At 37.8% G+C, this 22,382-nt stretch overlaps 3 protein-coding genes across 3 annotated transcripts in view; 2 read left to right on the top strand and 1 right to left on the bottom strand.

Annotated features, from left to right (window-relative positions):
* Nucleotides 1-4,210, top strand: part of LOC107693753 (pro-neuregulin-2, membrane-bound isoform-like) — a 97,374-nt gene extending 93,164 nt beyond the window's left edge. Inside the window, exon 11 of the mRNA XM_016493268.1 lies at nucleotides 3,078-4,210. Coding sequence (XP_016348754.1) covers nucleotides 3,078-3,729 — 652 coding nt within the window. The 3' untranslated portion in view covers nucleotides 3,730-4,210. The remainder of the gene's footprint in view (nucleotides 1-3,077) is intronic.
* An 11,361-nt stretch (nucleotides 4,211-15,571) lies between these two features.
* On the top strand, nucleotides 15,572-19,609 carry epdl2 (ependymin-like 2). Its single transcript, XM_016493247.1, has 6 exons — nucleotides 15,572-15,695; nucleotides 15,815-15,849; nucleotides 16,066-16,200; nucleotides 16,308-16,494; nucleotides 17,800-17,890; nucleotides 19,348-19,609. The coding sequence occupies exons 1-6, from the start codon at nucleotides 15,620-15,622 to the stop codon at nucleotides 19,469-19,471; spliced, it is 648 nt and encodes a 215-aa protein (XP_016348733.1). The 5' UTR covers nucleotides 15,572-15,619; the 3' UTR covers nucleotides 19,472-19,609.
* A 7-nt stretch (nucleotides 19,610-19,616) lies between these two features.
* Nucleotides 19,617-22,382, bottom strand: part of LOC107693730 (ubiquitin thioesterase OTUB1-like) — a 5,684-nt gene continuing 2,918 nt past the window's right edge. Inside the window, exons 6-7 of the mRNA XM_016493235.1 lie at nucleotides 20,331-20,525; nucleotides 19,617-20,185 (exon numbers count right to left, since the gene is read on the bottom strand). Of these exons, the coding sequence (XP_016348721.1) occupies nucleotides 19,988-20,185; nucleotides 20,331-20,525 (393 nt within the window). The 3' untranslated portion in view covers nucleotides 19,617-19,987. The remainder of the gene's footprint in view (nucleotides 20,186-20,330; nucleotides 20,526-22,382) is intronic.

Here is a 22,382-nt window from a genome sequence, read left to right on the forward strand (position 1 = left end):
CGCTAATTCTTCACTGCGCGTCTTTAGTAAATCCTGACAGTACTATTTTAACGCCAAAAGACGGTTTGCGTTGGCGCAAGCTGTTAGTAAATCTGGCCCTATAAGTGTAATTAAAATGATAAAAATAAAAATTATTATAGTTTATAAATAGCACTAAAATAACACTGGCCTCATGTCGGTATAAATCCGTATTTTTTATCTGTGGAACACAAACAGAGATGGATGAGACATGAGAGGATTATGACCAACTGTCCAGTTTCAAAAATCACATAAAAGTACCATAAAAGTAGTCCACATGACTCTGCATGCTCTATATTCTTGTGAAATCATAGTCTTGTGAAGCCAAAGGAAATGAAAGAAATCTAAGAACCTGGGAAGCTCCCGTCCCCCTACACTTTGAGAACCACTGGGTTAAGCATCTTGTGCACTTTTTCTATCCTGCTTTCTTTCCTTCCCTTTTCTTCCATTCTCTTTCTTTCTTTCTGTCTTTCTCAGACATGAAGGGAGAACGTGGAGTCTGGAGCGAACAGACAGCGTCCTTTCCGACTGTCCTTCCGGCATGATGTCGTCCTCAGTGGGGACCAGTAAATGCAACAGTCCTGCGTGCATGGAGGCACGGGCCAGGCGTGCCGCACACTGTGGCTTTACTGAGCCCCACCGGCCGGCCCTGCAGTACGGCGACTCTTTCGACTCGCTTGGGGACTCTCCGCATAGCGACAGGTGCGCAGGAGCGCCCCCTCTCTGCAGCCATGGCACTGAGAACTATTTTAGTGTGTGCAGTAAGACTCCTCTGCGTTTCACTGCACAGTCTCCTTTACCCCTGGGGACTGGCATGGGTGGCGTGAAAGATTCAATAGCAAATATTCACAGCACGTACCATTACAGGGAGGGTTGGGGGTGAACTCCAAACCTGAACTCCAAAGACAATTTAACAGCCCATGCAACTTAATAAAATTAGTTTACAGTATTATAATAATATCATTGATAAAACTGATAAATCAGCATAAGAAATAAGAAAGCTGACCCCTCAAAAGTCATTGTATAAATTGCACACTGCATACTGTGAAGAATATAACAGTAAAACTCATTGCGCAAATCGTGCAGATGCTCTGGCCCAGCTGAGAGTGTCAGAGAGGGAGTCGGGGTCGAGCAAAGCTTTGCTGCTCCAGATACGCAGTATTTGTATCAAGGCAGAGAGATTCTAGCCCATGGCCAGCTGTATTTACAGTTATCGCTCGCCTGCGAAACGCCCACGCCACCATGCAGGGGCCAAAACAGGAGAATTTATACCGTGAGGGGTTCATTAAGTCAACAAGAGCCGAACAACACGTTATCTCAGGGGTGAAACAGGTCTCTGGTGTTCTGCTCTGCAGTAGTTCCCTCTCTACCTTCTCTCCTGCTCTGCAGCTGACTGAGCTGTTGTGCGTACGGCTATCTGCCCTCAGGCTCTGCAAATCTGTGACAGAGCAGCCAGTGTTAATTTATCTGCTCCAGTTTGACTGTGGCCTCCTCTCTCAGGGCACGCTCACTTTAACTCACACAGCACAGGTCAAAGGAACAGGCGCAGATAAGGAGGGGGTTTTTTTTTCTGTCAAAGGCATCAAGGAAAATTACCCGCGTACATGATTAAGTGTAGCATGATTTACGCTAATGAAAGGGAACTCGTAAGGCAAGCGTTGTCATCCATCTGGTGGCATGCTGCAGTAACAATGCTAAGCCAAGACTGGGAGGTTTGACGTGGCCTCATTTGTTCCTGTAGTGTGTACATCTGCTGTCGTTTGCTATTGAGCTTTCAGCCGCCATGTCTTAGTGCGCATACTATCCTTTTTCTAGTACCATAGCAAGGTGGGCGCAAATTGATACAGTACTGCAAAAGTACAAGGCAGGAACACCGCATATGGGCAGCAGACACAGAACAGGGATCCCACACCTTTAGACCAGTGGATATTCATTAATTATCCATTATGCAGTAGAGAGGTTGCACTCACAGAGCAAGTTGAGTATAACTAGGAAAAACATTTTTAAAAATGATTTTCTTGACTTTTCCAGGCCTAAAATTCCAGGTTCTCCATGAATGGGGGTACTTGAGGAAGAGGTTCTCAAGCTTGAGGTCACCCATGTGTGGTCAGAAGCACAAGAAATACTGTATTGTATTGTTTTTTGTTGTTGTTGTTTTTTGTTTTTTGAGCAAGTTTATTAGTCAATGAAATATTACTTTATTTTATTTTATATCTTTTTCAAAATGTATAATATATTCTGTATATTACCATTACCATAACAAAAAGAAATTCATATTTTAATTCAACAAAGATGCATTATATTGAACAAAAGTGTAAGTACAGACTTTTAAATTGTTTCAAAAAAATTCTATTGCAAACAAATGCTGGTTTTGTTAAAAAAAAAAAATTAACATTAGAACTGTTTTCAACATTGATAATAAGAAGAAATGTTTCTTGAGCAGCAAATCAGCATATTAGAATGATTTCTGAAGGATCATGTGAAACTTGTGAATGAAACAATTGCTCCTGAAAAATCAGCTTTGCCATCACAGGAATAAATTACATTTTAGAAAAATATTTAAATAGTAAATAGTTATCTCAAATTGCAATTATACAATGTTAAAGATTTACTCTATTTTTGATCAAATAAATGCTGACTTGGTGAGCATGAGAGACTTTCAAATAAAATTTAAAAACAATAAAATATAGTCATACAGACCCCAAAATGTTGAATGGTAGTGTGTTTTTATTATTAATTACATTTCGGAACAAAGACCAATTATCGATCCAACCTTGATGGATAGTGATCTCCATGCAAATCCATGTCTCCATGATTTGCCACTTGTGAGATCCTAAAGTGAATGGTTTCATTCTGTTATGTGGGTGACCCGAAAAGTTTGAGAACCCCTGAATGCAACTTCTTTTTCGGTGGTGGGTCCCTTCGCTTTTACAGTACGTGTACTTGAGACGTTTGACTGACGTGCGTATCTGTTCCACACAACCTTCTTCTCTCCCGCTCTTGCTCGCTCTTCTTCCTCTCTCTGCTGTCTCTCTCTCCCTGCCCTTCTCTTGGCACAGGTACGTGTCGGCACTGACCACTCCAGCTCGCCTGTCTCCCGTGGACTTCCATTACTCACTGCCCCCGCAGGTACCTACCTTCCAGATCACGTCTCCCAACGCTAGCCACGCCATGTCTCTGCCCCCCGCCGCCCACGCCCCCTACCCGCCAGAGGAGGACCAGCCGCTGCTGCGGCGCTACCAGGTGCCCCTGCACGAGGCCCGGGGCCACGAGCCCTACTGGCAGCAGCAGCACGGCAGCTACCTGCGAGACAGCACCGGCAGCCTTCCATCCAGCCCCTACCGGCTGACTCAGGAGGAAGAGTACGAGAGCACCCAGGAGTACCTCTCCTCGATGGAGCAACCAAAGAGAAGCAGTCGGAGTTGGCACAGGTCCAGACTCAACGGCCACGTGGCGCCACGCGGCTACCAACCCTCCCGGGACTTAGGCTCGCGCAGCTGCCTGTCGGACAGTGACTCGGAGGAGGAGGAAGGTGAGAGCACGCCCTTCCTCAGTATGCAGAACATGAACGCCACCGAGCCCGCCACCCTCTACAGGCCCGTGCCTGACACGCAGACTTCTCACGCCCAGAGCGGGCGGCACGGGCCACGCGCCAACACACAGACCAGACTGACGCACTCGCGCTCCAAACTGGACAATGCACCCCACTAGAGAGACCGCCACTTATCCACAAAAACCGATCTACTATAGACATGCACCTATAAGAAATATTTTTATTTTATATAACTGACAGATATTATAAACAAATGAAATATTTATTTTCATTTTAGCAAAAGTTGTCTACTAGTTAACAGCAAAGACTTTTTTTATAGGGAAAACTCTATTTATATGTACATTTTGATTTACAGCATAAAAAAGATGTGCCAATTTTTTCACAACTTAAAAAAAAAATAGAGTAATATTGTGGTGCCTTTTGCTGTATGCTGAGGGCCAGAGGGCCAGTGGAGTTTTTTGTAGCCTTTCTTATACGGACGCCTCATTTTTTATACTCGTTTACTCTTTTGTTGTCTCTTTTTGGCCTTTTTTCCTTACTTTCCTTTCCAGGTTGTGTTCTTTTGGGAGCTGACCCCCATCTGAACTGTGACATCCCCCCCCTTTCCACCGTCATGCAATATAAACCACTCTAACATAAGGTGTATGTTTACATGAATTTGATCCACAGAGATGTTTTATGATCATGTTGCTTTGCCAACAGGAAATCGATGGCAAATGCAATCGGGGGTTCGGGGAAAAAAAAGTACGAGTGTGCGTGTGTGAGTGTGAACGACCAAATGCGAGAGGCCTCGAAATGACTGTGGCTCTGAGAAATATGCTGCTGTTGTGTAGACTTGCGCTTGTGGGCACTTGATGTCGTCTTACAGATGCACCGCCTTGACTTGCTTTGCATCCCTTCAGGGTAAAGGTGCGGTCACATTTACCATTGTTCGGCGAATTTTCGTTGGCAAAATCCAGTAATTTCAATGTAAATTTCAGCTGAGGTTTGTTGGCTGCACTGACCAACAAAAAACAGTTTGGTTTGAAAGTGACTCCTGTGTGAGCGGTGAGTTTTTTGCCCTCAGATTTTCGCTAATGTGACCGCACCTTGAGGTTTGTCACACGGAAGCCTTCTCTTTTCAAAGGGGCTTGTGGGTTAAATGTGAGGGGGTCATGGGCCGGGCTGTCAGTGCTAATAGCTTTTGACAGATAACAAAGAAATAAAGAACATATAGTCTCTCCCACTCAACCCACTTTCCCATCACTCAGACGAATTGCCCTCATTATCAGCACATCCATCCGGTTAGAGCGGCCAGTGGAGAGATAGACGGGAGGGATGGAAGGCCTCACAGCGTCTCAGGACCTCACTCCACTGCACATCTTCCTCTAGCGCAGGACTGAAGAGAGACTGACATCAGGCTGATGGATGTGTCCGCTCCACCAATTGGTCCTGGTACTTTGGGACAGGGAGAGTAAAGGGACCGTTCACACAGGACACGTTTGTGTAGTTTTTCAACTGTTGCTTTGTTTGATGCATTCCATTCAGAAGTGGGATATTCCTATTTGATATTTCCAACTTGTGATCATAAAGGCCCAACCCTTGGAATATGGTGTATAAAGAAACAAATAGCATTTTTCACATACATACAGTACACAGATATATGTATATATACAATACATTTAAAATATATTATTGCAGCATAAGTGCACATTTTTTTTTTAATTTTGTTTGTGCCATGAATGTCACATTTTCAGACGCCATGTCAAGTTCAACTCTGGCATGCAGAAGAGTGGATGAGTATCAGTGAAAAATAGAAAAATAACAGACCAATCAAATGAATATGAGGGTGTGATGAGCATGTTTATATTTAACAACAATTCATGGGTTGGGTTATGATACTCTTTTCAGTTCTGTGCAGGATTTAGCGGATTTTAATGTTCGAATGTGTCCTGTGTGAACGGTCCTGAAAAGTTCCTGTGCCGAACACGCAATCACATACACACAAAAACACAGTCTCAAATGACAAGACAAATAGCTGTGAAAATGATTAGGGGTCATTAAAATACCAAAATATGCAAACTTTATACTCTACTTGTGTTCCAATGCATTTCATTTTTTTGTGTGTAATGTGGAGACTACTTGTTTCCTGTTGTTGTTTAACATTAAGTCAGTGTTTTTCATTAGGTCCACATATTTCATAATAATGTAATATATTCGCAGTTAATCTAAGACACCAAATAGTGCAGGTCATTATTATTATTATAATTTTATATCGAATGCTATATCATCAGTTTATCATTCTTTTTCATATGTGACTCCATGTCCATCTTGAAGCACTCACTGGGCCCAAACCAAACCAGAAACAGCTGCACTGACTGAGTCTGTTTGGATGAAAATACTCCTACATTAAGAAACAGTCAGTATGGAGAAGTCTGAGATGAAGTGTACTAAAATCAGTTGTTTTAACTCTTCCCTTCTACAAAGAGCATCCACAGTCAGCATCAGCTTGCCTCCTTGTTGTAAAGATGTAAAGAATAATATGTTGAGGGAGGTGAAGTCAATTGGTTTTGGCACAGAAAATCAACACCAAATAACGGAGGAAGATTAGAACTACGTGATAAATATGTTTTCATGCACTTCTATAAAAAAAGAGATGAGTTGTGATTATTTTGGTGAAAAAACAATGTACAAGTCCTGATAAAAGGGGTGTAATGCTGTGTTATGACAGCACAATGGACAGCACTCCATTTTTTTAAATGAAGAGATGTTTTGTTTGAAGTTTGGGCAGAAATTATTTTGATCCCCTACCTTTCTTCCTTACATTTTGTGTCTTATTTGTATGTTTGAGAAATGCCAAAAAAGACAGTGCTCTAGTTCGTTTAAATGTGATATCGCTACTCAACGGTTATGTCCTGCCAGTTTATTTCTATTTCGTATTTTCTATTAGACTTGAAACGTCTAAACACCTCACCTCTGCATGTCCTTGTGGTCAAGGTTAGATGGGTGCATGGTACAAGCAGCAGATGATAAATCTTTCTTGGTATCATTTTGACACATGCCCATATCTGACCTGTTGTCTCGTCTGTGTAGCTATAGATTTTTACAGCTCAATGAACAAACCCATGGTAAAAAGTCTTTTCCAACAGACACAGAACCAAAAATGCTGGGAAGCGACTCATTCTTTGTGATTTTTGTGAGTTTATTAGACGGGCTATGTGCACCCAGATAATTTTCTGCTTTCAATTTTTTTGGTTTTTTTTTTTTTAAATGGGTAAAATACATATTACCCATTTTGACAAATACTATTTACTATTTATGTAGGCTACTATCTAAATACTATTTAGGCTAAATGTTTGATTTTAACAACGGAATGAAAGCTTTATACAGGTTTTTTTAAAAATCGTAATTTACATAGAATGTACACGTGCTCATGTAGACGTTTAGTGCTAGCACAAAAGTGTGATTTCGGAGGCTATGTAAATTACTTGAGCTGTTACACATCGATTAATCGCCTCATTTTTAACGTTAAGCGGGCGCGGCTATTTTAACCTTGAATGTGTGAGGCTTCCGGTGTCAGTCAGCTTCTTTCAGGTACGTTATCTTTATAAAACAGTGAGTTGCACACTGATGTTTGATATATTATTTTATTAACTTAGTAATGGTAGACTGGTTTGTTGAGCAAATACTTTAACCGTTTATTGCACTTTGTTATTCTTGTTGTTTACCTGAGCAGCTGATGAATCGGAAGTCTCGCATATTCACAGAAAAGTGAAGTTGAAAAAATATGGCGGATAAAGCCATGCAGTCACTTTTAGCATTTATAGGTAAAGTTACAGCTTTGTGGGCTTTTTTAATACGGGCTAGAGGAAGCAAAGTCCGCTTGAGGATAAATTTTATGTGTGTTAACCTTAGCTAATGATTGCCCATGTCTGTGGCTCACTTTTCGGGGCGAAACAACGTGTGCTTTACGGATTATTATAACCTTGTGTGTGTGACATTATTACGGCACGGACAGATGGAGGAGGCTGAGGAACAAGGTCAGAATGGTTCTCTCACAACAGCTTGTACCTCCAGCTGCACACATCTGAGTTTCACTGTCGAAGAGGTGAATCTTTCTGTCTTGTGAGACATTTCCAAGACATTCATCTGGGGCCCATCATCGCCAACACTTTGCTTTCCACTCCTTGACCCTGATCAGCTCTCAGTTTTATGTGTTTCTGCACTCTTTGGTCAATCCTGACATGCCTAAACATGAAACATATGCCTCACTATTTTGTTGAGGAGCTACCAAGTAAACTTGAACACGCCATTCCATGGTAACTTAATAGTAGGTGGACTGCGGCCTACCTGTTTTAAGTTTCACGCTTACAACTTTGAGAGGTAATTACTTGCCTGATTCTACAGGGCAAATACAGTAAAACTGGCTGAGTATGTTATCGCTAACCGTCATATATGTGGAGATCCCTGCTGTAGTTATGAAAGCAGTATAGTATTGAGTAGCCTTAAACAACATCTGAAAGACCTTATTTTTCTAAACTCAGTTACTTCAGCTATTCATAAAAGTGCTAATGTCTTGAGACTATAGTGTAAAAAACTGATCTAGAGTTCACCTAGTTTTTTCTAATGCGAAGAGCTGAATTTAAAAGCTCACTGCATCCAGTATTTGGCAGGTATCAAGAAAGTGATATGTTACAGATAACTTGCAGGGGACTTTTGCACAATTCAGATTAATTTGGCACCCGATGTCTGTAGTTTCTGAGCATTTGTGGTGACCCTGCTTAAAAAAAAACAGCTTAAACCAGCATAAAGGCCTCACACACAATTCTTTGTCAGGAAAATGTTGTATGATCATTTTAATTTTTATTAGTGCATCTAATTCGAACGTTTGCATGACATTAAAGCAACATCTATTTTTTATGGTGAAGGGTTAAAACTCTTTTCCATTGTATTGCAAAGACTGGCCAACCAGTAAGTTTTTTTTTTTTTTGCTTTTAGCTACATGCCCAGAGCTGGTGCTGTTACATAAAACAACAACATGTTAAACCTACAACATAATGCCGCTTTTTTAGGATTGATCTGATCGTATGAGGATAAAAGTATTTCTTTTGAAAAACATTTGTTTTGGTGTGAACAGGCCTTTTAAGGTGGTTGCTGGTCTCCTACGTTTGGCGAAAGTGCTCAGGCTGGCGTTTTAGTTGATGTAGAACCTGATATCATAAGAATTCATGAGTATATGAGTTGGCAATTTCATAAACTCATACAGTCTGAATGAAAATGTATTGGTTTGCAAAACCAAATCTTCAGCGGGGTGTGAGCAGATCATACAAAAACGTACTCTTATTGCCACCAGTGTAGCAAATATTATATGAATTGTCATGAGAGTCTTTGGTTTTAGTGCATTCTGGATAGGTGAACATTGGAAAAACAGAATGATGTATATTGACTGCAGGAAATATATCACCTTGTTTCTAGAGCCAAAGGCAGTTATCACATTTTGTACATGTCTGTCTTTCCTCCGTCATGGAAGCAGCAACACTGAAAATCTAGTTGTATGTCCTTGGGAACGTCTCTCACTACCTGAATGGACAGTGAATCATTGAAATAGACCGTTGTTGGCATGAGCAACATTCTTTATTCGTTTACATCAGGGAAAAAGGTATAAATCATAATGATAAACGGATTGCCTCTGAGTTTTATTTAAGGGAGTGATGTGGTTCCTCCACTACAAGGGAAGTTTGATATGATGTCTAATCATTCAAAGGAGTGGAAGAACAGCCTGTGCATGTTTGGAACGGCACCATTGTGGTTTTCTCCTCTCTGGTGAGCTCTGATTTTAAGATTAAGGTGTGGAAAAGGGAATATTAGTCTCCAGATGATAACCTGATTTGAAAGGCGTTTGGGTCTCAAACTTTCCAAATGTTGCTTCACCTTCAAAATGTGCTAATCATTTCCCAGATGATTTGGCATCATTGTCTGTTCCCATCTACTGATTGCCAAATGCTGGATAACCAAAGCATGATCTCATTAATTTCAGATACAGCACCAAAACATTTCAGATTAACTGGCAAATTTACTTCACAATACGCCTGGCGATGTAGAGTTAAGGAATATGTTTAGATTTCATTTATGACTTTATAACAAGACGAACTGAATCAACACTACCATGTCATTGTAGTTTAGCAGAATATATGTCAGGTTGCAAGAGACTGTGAAATCAAATTAAATCTAAAATGAAATCAAACAACATAATCAAAACAGTCAAACTTTTTATGTCATTTTGAGCTAAAGTGCTTTGTTAAATGTACATATACAAACATTCATGATCAATCTGCTAGTAACATAAATAACAGCTTAATCCACTTTAAGGTGGTTTGCTGGACTAGCTGCCTTTGTGAAAAAGAAGTGCACTTAATATTTTGAATGTACACTTGTAGTGTACTTCAAATTTTAAAAGCATATTTAAAAAAAACACTTTCGGTTCACCCCAAAACATTAATTCTGTCATCATTTACTCACCCTAATGTTGTTCCAAACCCGTATGAGTTTCTTTCTTCTGTTGAACACAGAAGAATGTGAGTAACCAAACAGTAGATGGTAGCCATTGACTTCCATTGTATTTTTTTCCATACTATGGAAGTCAATGGCTACCGTCAACTCTGTCTCTGTTTTTAAAGTACATTTTGAATCATTGTTTTAATAAGCTTTTGTCATGCTTTAAACAAATAGAACACATACTTAAAAGTGTACTCCACTGGTCTCCCAGCATAGCCAACCTGGCTGACCAGTGCCCAGAAGCCCTCTAAAGCCATTTGCATCACTACTATGTAGATGTGTAAATATTTCCATGAGTTAGAAAAGGCTTTCACAACCTGACAACTTGATACTATCGATCCAGAACTGGAAACACAAAGTTAGCGTGACTAGACTTGACATGAAAAAAGACATGAAGATAACATCCAATTACATAAAATGAGGAAAAAGTCTACAAGAAAATAAATACTCCATCATCTGACAAGGTATCTAAACGTTAATGTTGTAACATGCACAGACATGATGCCTCCAAAACAGACTGAGGTCAACTAAATCTGTGAACCGGACTTGCCAACTTCTTTCTAACCTGAGCTCAGAATAATAACAAGACACACCTCTGTGCATGTGAAGAGTTAGGCGTCTCTCGCAAAGTTTAAAGCAAAGACCACACACATTCTGTCCTCCTGTCCACTCCTGTTGGCTGACACTGAGATGGTTGGTTCTCTTGGGGACACTAGGATCCGGGTGTGTCTGGATATATTACAAAAATATATTGTATAAAAATGTAATATATTACAAAAAAAAACTCAAAATAAAACTGTATTATATCATTTTAGAAAAAAATATTTTAATGCAAAATATACCAGATACATTGACTTTTATGACAAGGCCAGGTAAGTTTCAGGTTGTAAAATGTCATGTAGTTCATATAAAGAAACTTTTTGTATTCATTTTTTAAAATAATGATTGAGATGTGTACACAATATTCACCACATGATATTTTTAGAGTCATTAAGTTGAAACTTTATTAGAAAATGGTTTTTCAAAACCATACTAAAGCCAACATGAATACAACGAGTACATTTCTAAGAACTTGTAGACGTGTTTTAAAAGCTTTTCCCTTTCTTTATTATGGACAGTCTTATTAGTCATTAACTTGTCTTCTAAGACCATCCGATCCTGAGAAGCAGGTGTGTCTCTGAGATCAATCTTCTGCTCAGACAGCTGGAAACTTCCAGTGGTTTAAAAACACCGCTTTCCCACCAACTTCAAGATGTGCGTGTTAATTACACACTGTACACTTTCCCACACGTGAACTGTCATAATCACACTCTCTGATTGCAAGGCAAAGAAAACTTGACAGGATGATGCATGTTTCCACTCAAAAAACCCTAATCGTCATTAGTGAACAACAACATGTGAGGTGTGGTTTACTATCTCTACATGTTTAATTGCCTGTGCTGCTCTTCATCATGACACAAAGGCTGAATGGAGTCTACACTCCAAACACAACACAGATGCTGCATATGAAAGTACTTTTTTTCTGTGTAGTACAAGTTGTGAGGCATGATCTCTTCTGCTGATCTTCAGGATCTTCAGGATCTTCAGCCTGAGCTTCAGACGATATGCTTCAACAACATTTTGCTTCAACTGTTCTCCATCGTGTTCCATTGATTCGTGGCAGAACATAATGATCTCTGATGGAGTGTGGCGGAGGGTGCATGTGAAAATGGGATGTGCAGCATCTGATGGTTCACATGTGTCTCTGTGATGAAGCAATGCACACATCAATCACTCAATGAACAGGTTATTTCAATACATGAGAAAAAAGCCTGGTGGCCAAGCCAAATGCAACACAACTGTTATCTAGATCATCCCGCATACTGAACATGCTAGGTTATTTGCAGGTGAAGTGTGTCATTTTTGCATCACTAGTGGCACCAACCTCAAATATCAGGTGATTCCCTGAAAACTCCCATTGGTCAGAAAAAACAAAACCTCCTGAAACTCACTTAAACTCATTAGAATTTCTGTGGAGGACACCAGGAAGGGGCATGGAAGTGACTGGAAGTGATATGTAAATATCTGTAAAACACTTTTTACCTGCTGGGTGATGCCATAACTATATTTTGTGGTGCACTTTTTTCACTGTCAGCCAATTAAATAGTAGTTGTGTATTCAGTTAAAATAATTTTTGACAGCAGCATATACGTAAATGGCGAAAAATAAATAAATAAATATCACTTTAATAATCAATAATTACAAATAAATTCAAAAAATAATGTTAACAATTAAAATGAAATACAAAGTTCTGTCATGAAACTCTAGATGGCGCAGGCCGATAGGATCTAACTCAATTATTATTCACATGGCACAGCTGATTGGTTTCTTTCGCATCAACAGCCAATGATTATTTCTTATATGCAGTGCCGATCCTAGACTTCTAGGGGCCCTACGCAAAACTGTGTCAGCAGTGGGGCAGGGGGGGGTGGTTGGCAATGAGTTGTTATGAACGAATGAATGAAACGCATTTGTCCGTGTTTCACTCCATCTCGAATCGCGCTCATGGAATGCGCTTGAGAAACAGTGTCTCTTCCGCGGCTCGGTACGCTTTCAACTCGTTTTTTTAGTCTCAAGCAAGACTGTATAACATTCACATTACATGATTTGACTGATTTTTACGTAGAAAGGGCAACAGCGCACCGCATTAAAAGAAAGGATCATTCATGTTTTCATAACCGCTGGCCAAATTCAAAAACGAGAAACTAAAATTAAATCATCTTTGAGCGCAAGGGGGCCCCCTGGTGTTTCGGGGCCCTACGCAGCTTGCGTAATTTGCGTATAGGGAGGATCGGCTCTGCTTTTATGCTATATGTGCAGCAGCAGTATTTCTTACATGCTCACAAGAGAATGTCTGTGGATTTATTGGCAGTAGCAAGTCTCTGTACTTGCTCTGCATAGCAAATCTATTCCACCAAGACCAAACACGTTAACATTGCCATGTATATTACCATGCTAAAACTCTCAGAAAGTTGTCATGACAGAGTTACAATTGAGAAGAATGCAGACAGCTTCATCCAGGTATTACAGATCTCTTTGTCATTTACTTGGAGCTGAGTTTTGCACATTCCATGCACTGGAATTACAGTCCTCCTCCTTGTAAAGGAGTCCCACCTCAAAGGAACCATTTAGACAGTTTTACTGCATTTTACATTTCAAGAACTCTTTTAAAGGGACAGTTCACCTAAAAATGAAAATATATTCTTTTTACCTCATGTGGTTCCAACCCTATATGATTTTCTATCTTCTCTGGAACACAAAAGAATATATTTTGAAGAATGTTGGTAACCAAAGAGTTTCGACCATTGACCATTGATTTTAAATGTATGGAGATAAAAAAGACATTTTTCAGTCATATCATCTTTTATGTTCCACAAAAGAAATAAAGTCATGCTGGAATTTTCAGTTTTGGTTGAACTAACCCTTTAATAACAGGCTTTACAGGGATAATTCACTGACAATTCAAGATGGGGTTTTAATCAAAATTGGCTATCCATGCAGTAGAAACGCATTTGTTTTCTTTTGAAATCGGTGCTATAAGACTATAGAAAAAGGGCAGTGATAAAAAAAAAAAAAAAAAAGGTTGGAAAACTTCGACACCCATACTGCACTGGGCTCAATTACACTATCCATGGGGATACAAAAATGCAGAAGAACAATCTGTAGTTCGGAGCTGTCATAAGTCTTGGTGCAGGTAACAAAGAAAAAAATAATACACATTGCTCATTTATTTATATACAGACATTGAAACAATACAAAGGTTGAAAAATAGTTGAAAATGGGTGAACTTGCCCTTTAACAAAAAAAACAACAAAACAAAACTTCAGATTTCTTGAACCCTCCTTGTCTGCTTTTATTTTTTTAATCAACATTTTTAATAACAACAATACAGGGGCTATAACAGAGTTTGAATGAGCAAGAAGAGGAAAAGTCCAGATCTAACTAATGATCTTTAGTGGACACTCTGCCAATGATCTCACTCACTAGTGAGTGCACTATAGTGCACTGAGAGGTCAACAGCATTTATTGCAACTTCAAAGGTCTACGATAATAAAACGGTATGTGAAATAAATCACCAGTTTGGTGACTCCAGTCTCAAAACCCTGAATATAATGCTTTGATCCTGCCAAGAATTCAGATAAACTGTAATTACAGGCCATTTAATGCAGCAGATTGAATGAAATAAAATATCACACTAAATTATGTTCAACTTACTATGTGTTTATTCTTGAACCCAACAATAAGTAACCTTCTACAGCTTCTGCGATCAAAGAAGCCACATCGAATGTCATATGAGTAGCATGGATCTCCTGACAGATGAACTGTTTGTCGTACTTTGACTGCAGTAAAAAAGTAATCAAAACAGTAATCCAGACTGTATACATCTGTATGTCAAAGGGAAAGGTAAGTGCATGAGAACATGAGAACTCTATAAATGAAGTACTTAACCCTTAAATGTTTTCTTTGATGTGGCCTTGTGCAGTCACTAAAATGTGTTCAACATGCTGAGGCTTGATTCACCCTTACTTACCCCAGTAAACTTCAGATGGACAGCAGTCAGAATGTTATTTACATTGGCAGTGGAATGGCACAGGTATTTAAGTTACATTAAGATGTATGAAGTTTTGCTTTTTTTGTTTTCTTTGCTACTTTAATTTTCTTGGTACAGCCGTGAATTTTAGAAAACATCAAATGGCTGGTTTCTGTGATTGACCAATCAGAATCAAGTCTTTTAGAAAGCCATATAATAAGAGCTGTTAACACAAGTTTCCTGCTGGAAAAAAAAAAAAAAAAAAGATTAAAATAATTATAAGATGATTTGCTGGTCTTAGCTGGGTTTGGGTTTAGCCCAAAACCAAAACCAGCAAGCCAGCAGCCTGTGCCAGGCAGAGAGAAAAGCAAATCTGCTTAGGATCATTTAGAATGTTTTTCTTAGCAGATATATCCTTTTTGGAAAGTTATAATCATCAGATTGTGTCAGTTTTTGCTGAGTGCAACAACAATTTATTTTAGTTTTCAATATCATCAGATGATCTTGTTTTTCTCAGTAAATTATTATATGACTAGCACCTGCACTTGAACATTGACCTGTGGCAAGCAAATCTGAGATCATAATATGCTGAGTCTTCATCATGTGACTAAGGTGAGTTGTACTCCAGTTCAGGTTTTACCTGTCACCCATCATCTCCAGAGACAACTGACAGTATTTCCTATTATTGGAACTTCAAAAATATTGAATTTTCATTCTATTTTGCACTCACATTAGGATTGATATTCCAAGTATTACATACAGTTAAGTTGTTTTGCCACCTTTAAGACTCCTATTGGACTGAAGCACTGGCCAGACACTCAGAAGGCCCAGTGAGACTGAAAACATGGAGTGGTGATCCGGAACTGACGATATAAGAAGGGCCGGACTTGGAAACACTGCTGCTAGTTGCTTTGGCTCCTGTTTGCCAGCACTCCACAATAACAATGAAGATCCTGTTTCTGATCCCAGTTTGCCTGAGCCTGATTCTCAGCAGCTGTGCACAGAAGCCTGAACCCTGCAGTAAGACCTGTTGTCTTTTGCCTACACATTGTAGTAAACTTTATAGAGCTTTAGCAGTTGAAAGAATGAAAAATGTATTTATGCTTGTTTGCTCCTTTTCACTCACTCTTGACTTCCAGAGTCTCCACCTTTGCTTGAGGGGACACTGACTGCGGTAAGTGGGCCATCTTGACAAGCATATTAAACAATTTTGTCTGAAAAAAGAGAAAGTTCATCAGAGAAACTTGTCATTTTGGCCTGAATGTACCAATATAAAGTTTGCTCTTACTTCCTTTACTAGTTGGCTTATCTCTACAAAAACAAAACTACCTCATTCAAATGCTAACTGTGAGTTATGTGAAAGTGTTCTCTCGCTTTCTCTCCAACACAGTTCATCCCTGGGCACCACTTACGTGTTTTTGAGAAATTCTCCTATGATGCCTTCGGACAGAATGTCAGAGTTCTTGCAGCTGGAAAGGAAGGCAACCAGACCTTCTTTGTTGACAGGCTTCTGCTCTTCAGAGAGGTAAAGTACCACAGTTTAGGGATAAATAGCAAAGCATACATTTTGTAAAATGCATCGGGTTGCTGACTCTTGCTAATGTGACTCAGAGTTTGCTCTCCTCTAAACAGGGAGTCAGCTATGAGATCCACTACCACAACCAAACTTGCATTAAAACAGCATTAAAGGAACCATTCAGACATATTGGTGTTCCCCATGATGCCCATTTCCTGAATCAAATGGTCTTGGGTAGCAGCTCTTTACCAGGACAAGGACTGCTGGTCAATAACTGGAATGGAACAGTGGAGGAAACACAAGGTAATGTGCGCCGTTATGCTGCATGATGATTCTCAGTCAGGTTTTTAACACCCAGCACTGGCTATAACACAAATGTATAAAAATTAGGGCTGCAAAACGATTAATCGCAATTAATCTCATTCAAAATAAAAGTTTGTTTACATACTATGTGTGTGTACTGTGTATATTTATGTATATATAAATACACACACATACATATATATAGTAAGAAAATATAATTTATATATAATATAAAGGATATACAAGTATAAATATATATACATACAAATATTTTTTTTATATATAGGCCTACATATGTGTGTATATTTATATATACTGTACACAGTAGACATATATAGCATATAGTATGTAAACATAAACTTTTATTTTGAATGCGATTAATCGTGATTAATCGTAAAAATGTAACAATTATTTTAGCTTTCTAATTGTTTTCAACTTTGAAGACTAATATTTCCACACTATAATCATTAATATAATAAACAATTCAATGTAATAAATTATTTAAATAATTAAAGACTGATGGGAACATTTTAACCGAGTTCATTTAGCTTTATTTTAATTTATGAAAACTTGCAGGAAAATTAATGCTTTTGTAATAGTCTGATGTAATTTTGTCTTCTGTTTTTGGTCTATACTTCTACATCTATATATTCCATTCCTACTATTAACTACATATTAACTGCCTTAATAAACTCCTAATTTGCTGCTTATTAGTGGATAGTAAGGTAGTTATTAAGTTTTAAGTTTAGGTATGAGGTAGAATTAAGGGCTCTAAAATATGGTCATGCAGAATAAGGCATTAATATGTGTTTTGTAAATCGATATGTTTGTAATACGCATAATGCTAATAAGCAATTAGTTAACAGTGAGAACTGGTCCCTCAAGTAAAGTGTTATATGCGTGTGTATGGATAAGTTGCTTAACATTTTAGGTTGAATATTCTACATCTATATATTCCATTCCTATTATTAACTACATATTAACTGCCTTAATAAACTCCTAATTTGCTGCTTATTAGTGGATAGTAAGGTAGTTATTAAGTTTCAAGTTTAGGTATGAGGTAGAATTAAGGGCTCTAAAATATGGTCATGCAGAATAAGGCATTAATATGTGTTTTGTAAATCGATATGTTTGTAATACGCATAATGCTAATAAGCAATTAGTTAATAGTGAGAACTGGTCCCTCAAGTAAAGTGTTATATGCGTGTGTATGGATAAGTTGCTTAACATTTTAGGTTGAATAAACCAATATAAAATTCCCTTCCCTTGCTAGTTGGCTTATGTTCTTGGTATTTTTCTCTGTAGAACACTACCTGCTGAGCTTCACTGCGCTTGGCTGTGTGCCTCTCTACACCCTCGATTTCACACAGAAAGGGGAATTAAGCGTCATGACAAGGTTAGTCAAGTAGGCTGAACAGACAAAGTAAGGCTGGCCTGTCCCATACAGATACTGTAACCATGTTTAACTCTGCTTTTCATTAAAACCCAAAACCCATGGATAATACTTCTGTAATCTAGTCTGCAATCTTGTCCTTAACCTAACCACATTTGTAGTGTACTGATGAACAACAACGGAGATTATGCAACAGTGACTCTCTTAACCAATTAAACGTGTTTACATTGCCTTTCCTCTTCCTCTGATCAAGGCCGTCTTCATGCAAGAATAACATGCACATAAATAAAACAAAATGTGTGCTTCATGAATGCTGTACAAGATTTCCTCAAGCATGAGAAAAAATCTGATTTCTTTTCCAATGACAATGTATATATATATATATATACAGTATATATAGACACACACTGCTGTTCAAAAGTTTGGGATCAGTAAGATTCTTAATGTTTATAAAGAAGTTTCAAGGCTGAATTTATTTGATCAAAAATACAGAAAAAACTGTAATCTTGTGAAATATTATTACAATTTAAAATAAAAATTTTCCATTTTAATATACTGAAAAAATATATTTTATTTATGTGATACTAAGCTGAATTTTCATCTTCCATTACTCCAGTCTTCAGTGTCACATGATCCTTCAGAAATCATTGCTCAATATGCTGATTTATTTTCAATGTTGGAAACAGTTTTGCTGTTTAATATTCTTTTTGGAACCTGTTATACTTTTTTTTTATTATTAATTTAACACATCCTTGCTGAAAAAATATGAATTTCTTTAAAAAAACATTACTCCAACCCCAAACATTTGAATAGTAGTGTATATTATTACAAAAGATTTCTTTTTTTAAATAAATGCTGTTCTTTCTTTTTTTTTTTACGTTTTATTCATCAAAGAATCCTGAAAAAATATATATATCACAGGTTCCAAAAAAAATATTAAGCAGCAAAAACTTTCCAACATTGATAATTAATCGGCATATTAGAATGATTTCCAAAGGATCATATGACACTGAAGACTGGAGTAATGATGCTCAAATTTCATCACAGCAATAAATTATGTTTTAAAGTATATTAAAATAGTAAACCGTTATTTTAAATTGCAATAATATTTCATAACATTACTATATTTTTTTCTGTATTTTTGATCAAATAAATGCAACTTTGATGAGCATAAGAGACTTCTTAAATTAAAAATCTTTATGATCCCAAACTTTTAGAATGGGAGTGTATAAAACCCATTGGAATACTCTTTCTTGTTTATCTTGTTTGTGTTTCTTCCAATTACCAATTATTTCATACAACCACCCATTTGTTTTTGTCCATGTGTTTTATGTTCAATACCTTGATTACCCCCATGGATCAATAAAGCCTTAGAATCAAATTAAAAGTCACTAAGTTCAAATGCATCTAAAGACCAACATGTAAGATAAGATTTGTTAACCCATTTCTTCTTTCTGTAGCTTCTTTGACCTAGTGGAGGGAATCGAGGACCCAAATGTCTTCATCCCTCCTTCATTCTGTGATTCTGTGGAAGTGCTGCCAGCCAAAGGAGTTGGGGCAAGATCCTTCATCAGTCTTCTGTGAGAGGAACCACGTGGGTTTTTGTCAGTGCATGTCCAGCTTAAATTGCAGCATGGACACACCATTTTTGATTTAAATAAAGACCATTTGGGATTTTTTTTTTAAACCTACACACATTAAACAATAATGTGGCTATCCAAACTATGACTACTGCAAGTTCTTTTTATTCTCATGAAAGTCAAATACAGTCAAACATGGTAAAGCAATTCCATTCCTATCACAAATGACAGGCATTTTTCCAACTACAAGAAACAAACCAAAAAAAAAAAAAACTAACTAAATGAAATAACCATATACTGTATATACACAACAAAGATGCAGCTTATTCAAAGAAAACTGTACAATGTCCAGTGCCTGTTATAACAGATTCTCCAAAATTCTTTAAGAGTCTTTAGGGGGTTTTGACAGGAAATTGCAAAGTTGAGTGCTCGGCTCTCGTGTTCACATTTCACAGGTTTAGAGTTTAGAACCCACAGCACAGAAACAGACGAGGCCTTAACAGCAATAGGTGCAGATCTGTTATTTGTACAGGATGTCGTAGTGGCCCGGTCGGTAGAGGAGGAAGATCTTGGGCTCTCCGTCTTCAGGGAAGATGTGGTGATTGATTGTTCCTCCCTCTCCTCGATCCATGTACTCCACCTGGATGCACACGTTTAAAGCCTGAGCCAGGGCTATAATGTGAATGTGGTCACTCTCTTTGGACATGGGCTCCACCTCCTGGCCAAAACAGAATGACATGTTGGTTTAAAATGTTGCAAAGTCATTGAAGACCAGCTTACTCTACAAGAACTGGTTGAAATGTAATCACAACTTCAAAATTACAACACAAGTCAGTCAGAAATGATGCGTTGTTCAGCGTCACCTGTTGGCAGAACTCTCGAACGGTGCGGCCGCCCTCTATGAAGTGCTGGAAGAAGTCTTCCTCTCTCTGCAGGTACCCAGAGGTCACCAGCCGCAGATAGACCACAAGATAATCTGACACGCTCTGCTCATTAAAGGAACTGAGCAGCTCACCTACAGACGGTTGCTTATCACAAGCCTCAATCAGGTCCATGAACTAGAGTGAACAAGAGGAAATTCATTATACATCAAACTCATTTAAGATTATTACTGACCAGAAAAAAAAAAAAAAAAAAAAAGGCAAACAGGGCTGATTTGACATTTCCAGTGTAGTTATTTTAACTACAGCTATTAAAAATTGGTTTAGTTAATTGAAATAATGCTAAAATAAAATTTTAAAATTATATGAAAAGGTTAAATAAAAATTAAGCCATGGTCACACTAGACTTTGGGCACACAATTTCTTTGGACACTACAATAGTCATGATATGATGTCACGATCAGTGGCATGTTTTTTTATTTTTTTTAAACAAATTCACCATAAAAAATATAAATAAATATATTCAAAAATATATAATCTAATTTATATAGAGGTCATGGCATGACATATCGATCTTCTAATGGTCACGTCTTCAAGTAATACAAATTTCACAGGTCAGAGTTTACTAAAAGTGACTTTTGTAAAGCAGCAAATTGCAAACCAAAAAAAATACACTTTTTTTTTTTTTGCACGAGCTTGTGTTTCCAGTCTCCAGCATTCACATACGAATAAATGAAAATCAATGGAATTAAAAGTTTAGTGCGACCATCCCTTTAGGAATCTTGCCTTAGCAACTAATTGATATACATACTAAACTTAATAAAACTGAAACTGAATTAAAGCTAAATATTTAAACAAGCAACAACAACAACAAAAATAATAAAAATGACAAAAGCACATAAACAAACTAAAATTCAAATAAAATGTAAATATATACAAATAAAACTAATTTGAAATATTAATAAATACTGATAGTACATAAATAATTAAATAACACTTGACATAAATGTACAAAAATAAAATAAAAATAAAATGTTTTATGCTGATGATACACGGGGCAACTTTTTTGAGCAATGTTGCTTGGGCACTTTCTAGGGCTGTAACGATTCACTCGTTTTCTCGATGCATCGATTACAAACCCTGACGATGCATATGTACCGATCTTGAAACATGGAGTTTTGAATCGTGAATCGTTTATTTCGGACATTAATCGATTTAAAACGCTAAGAATCTAATGAATCGCGATTTCTATAACGATGCAATTCTTTCAAAATATATACACATTAAATTACTACAAGCAGGAATTAATGGAGACCTTGAACAGTGTTCGTGCCTCGCATCTCTCCTTCACGCGCTCCACTATTTCCCGCCTGCAGTGACTGTCACAGGACTGCGCTCGTGCTCAGTTCGTCTCAGTGTGACACATTTTTTGAGCAACTGATGTGTGATCTCTCCTTAGTACTCGTGGCCAGTAATGCTAAAGTGAAGTAGTTTTACTTTTCTGTAGTTTTGCAATAGCTCTCGGTCATACCGACGACATTACCTGCGCAGTCGAAGGCTGTTTATTGCATGGACGGAGCAAAAATGTAAGCATCTAAAGCATACGCACAGTTCCACTGAATGATAAATGTGTTTTAACAATGTCCTTCAACCGAATGTATGAAGGAAACTTAAAATAACCACAGCATTAACAACAACCTTGAAATAAGAGTGCGAGGTTTATCTGTTAATCAGATGCATGAAAGTAGCATTCGTTGCTATAGCAAACAGACATCGGGTGTGTTTTCTTTCAGAATCATCATTCGTCGATGGAGAGGAAAAGTTAAATACTATAGCATTTTATTTTATGACTGTAAGAGAAGTGATCTCATGCTCAAAGAACTTAAGACGTGCCAGGCTATATCTGCAGCTAAACCGAATAAAAAGCAGAATGAACTGAAACGTTAAGACAATAAACACAATAAATAAATAACATTTATGAATGATGCAGTGCTAATTGACATATTACAGTACAGAAACTATAAAGTATATTTT

Source organism: Sinocyclocheilus anshuiensis, unplaced genomic scaffold (genome assembly GCF_001515605.1).
Source record: "Sinocyclocheilus anshuiensis isolate Anshui unplaced genomic scaffold, SAMN03320099.WGS_v1.1 scaffold817, whole genome shotgun sequence".
NCBI classification, from domain to species: Eukaryota; Metazoa; Chordata; class Actinopteri; order Cypriniformes; family Cyprinidae; genus Sinocyclocheilus; species Sinocyclocheilus anshuiensis.

Excerpts from the sequence above, each read along its gene's own strand:
- epdl2 (XM_016493247.1), top strand. The coding sequence starts at position 15,620 with ATGAAGATCCTGTTTCTGATCCCAGTTTGCCTGAGCCTGATTCTCAGC. Across the intron at positions 16,201-16,307 it reads GGCTTCTGCTCTTCAGAGAG|GGAGTCAGCTATGAGATCCA; the intron begins GTAAAGTACCAC and ends TCCTCTAAACAG. Across the intron at positions 17,891-19,347 it reads GAATTAAGCGTCATGACAAG|CTTCTTTGACCTAGTGGAGG; the intron begins GTTAGTCAAGTA and ends TTCTTTCTGTAG.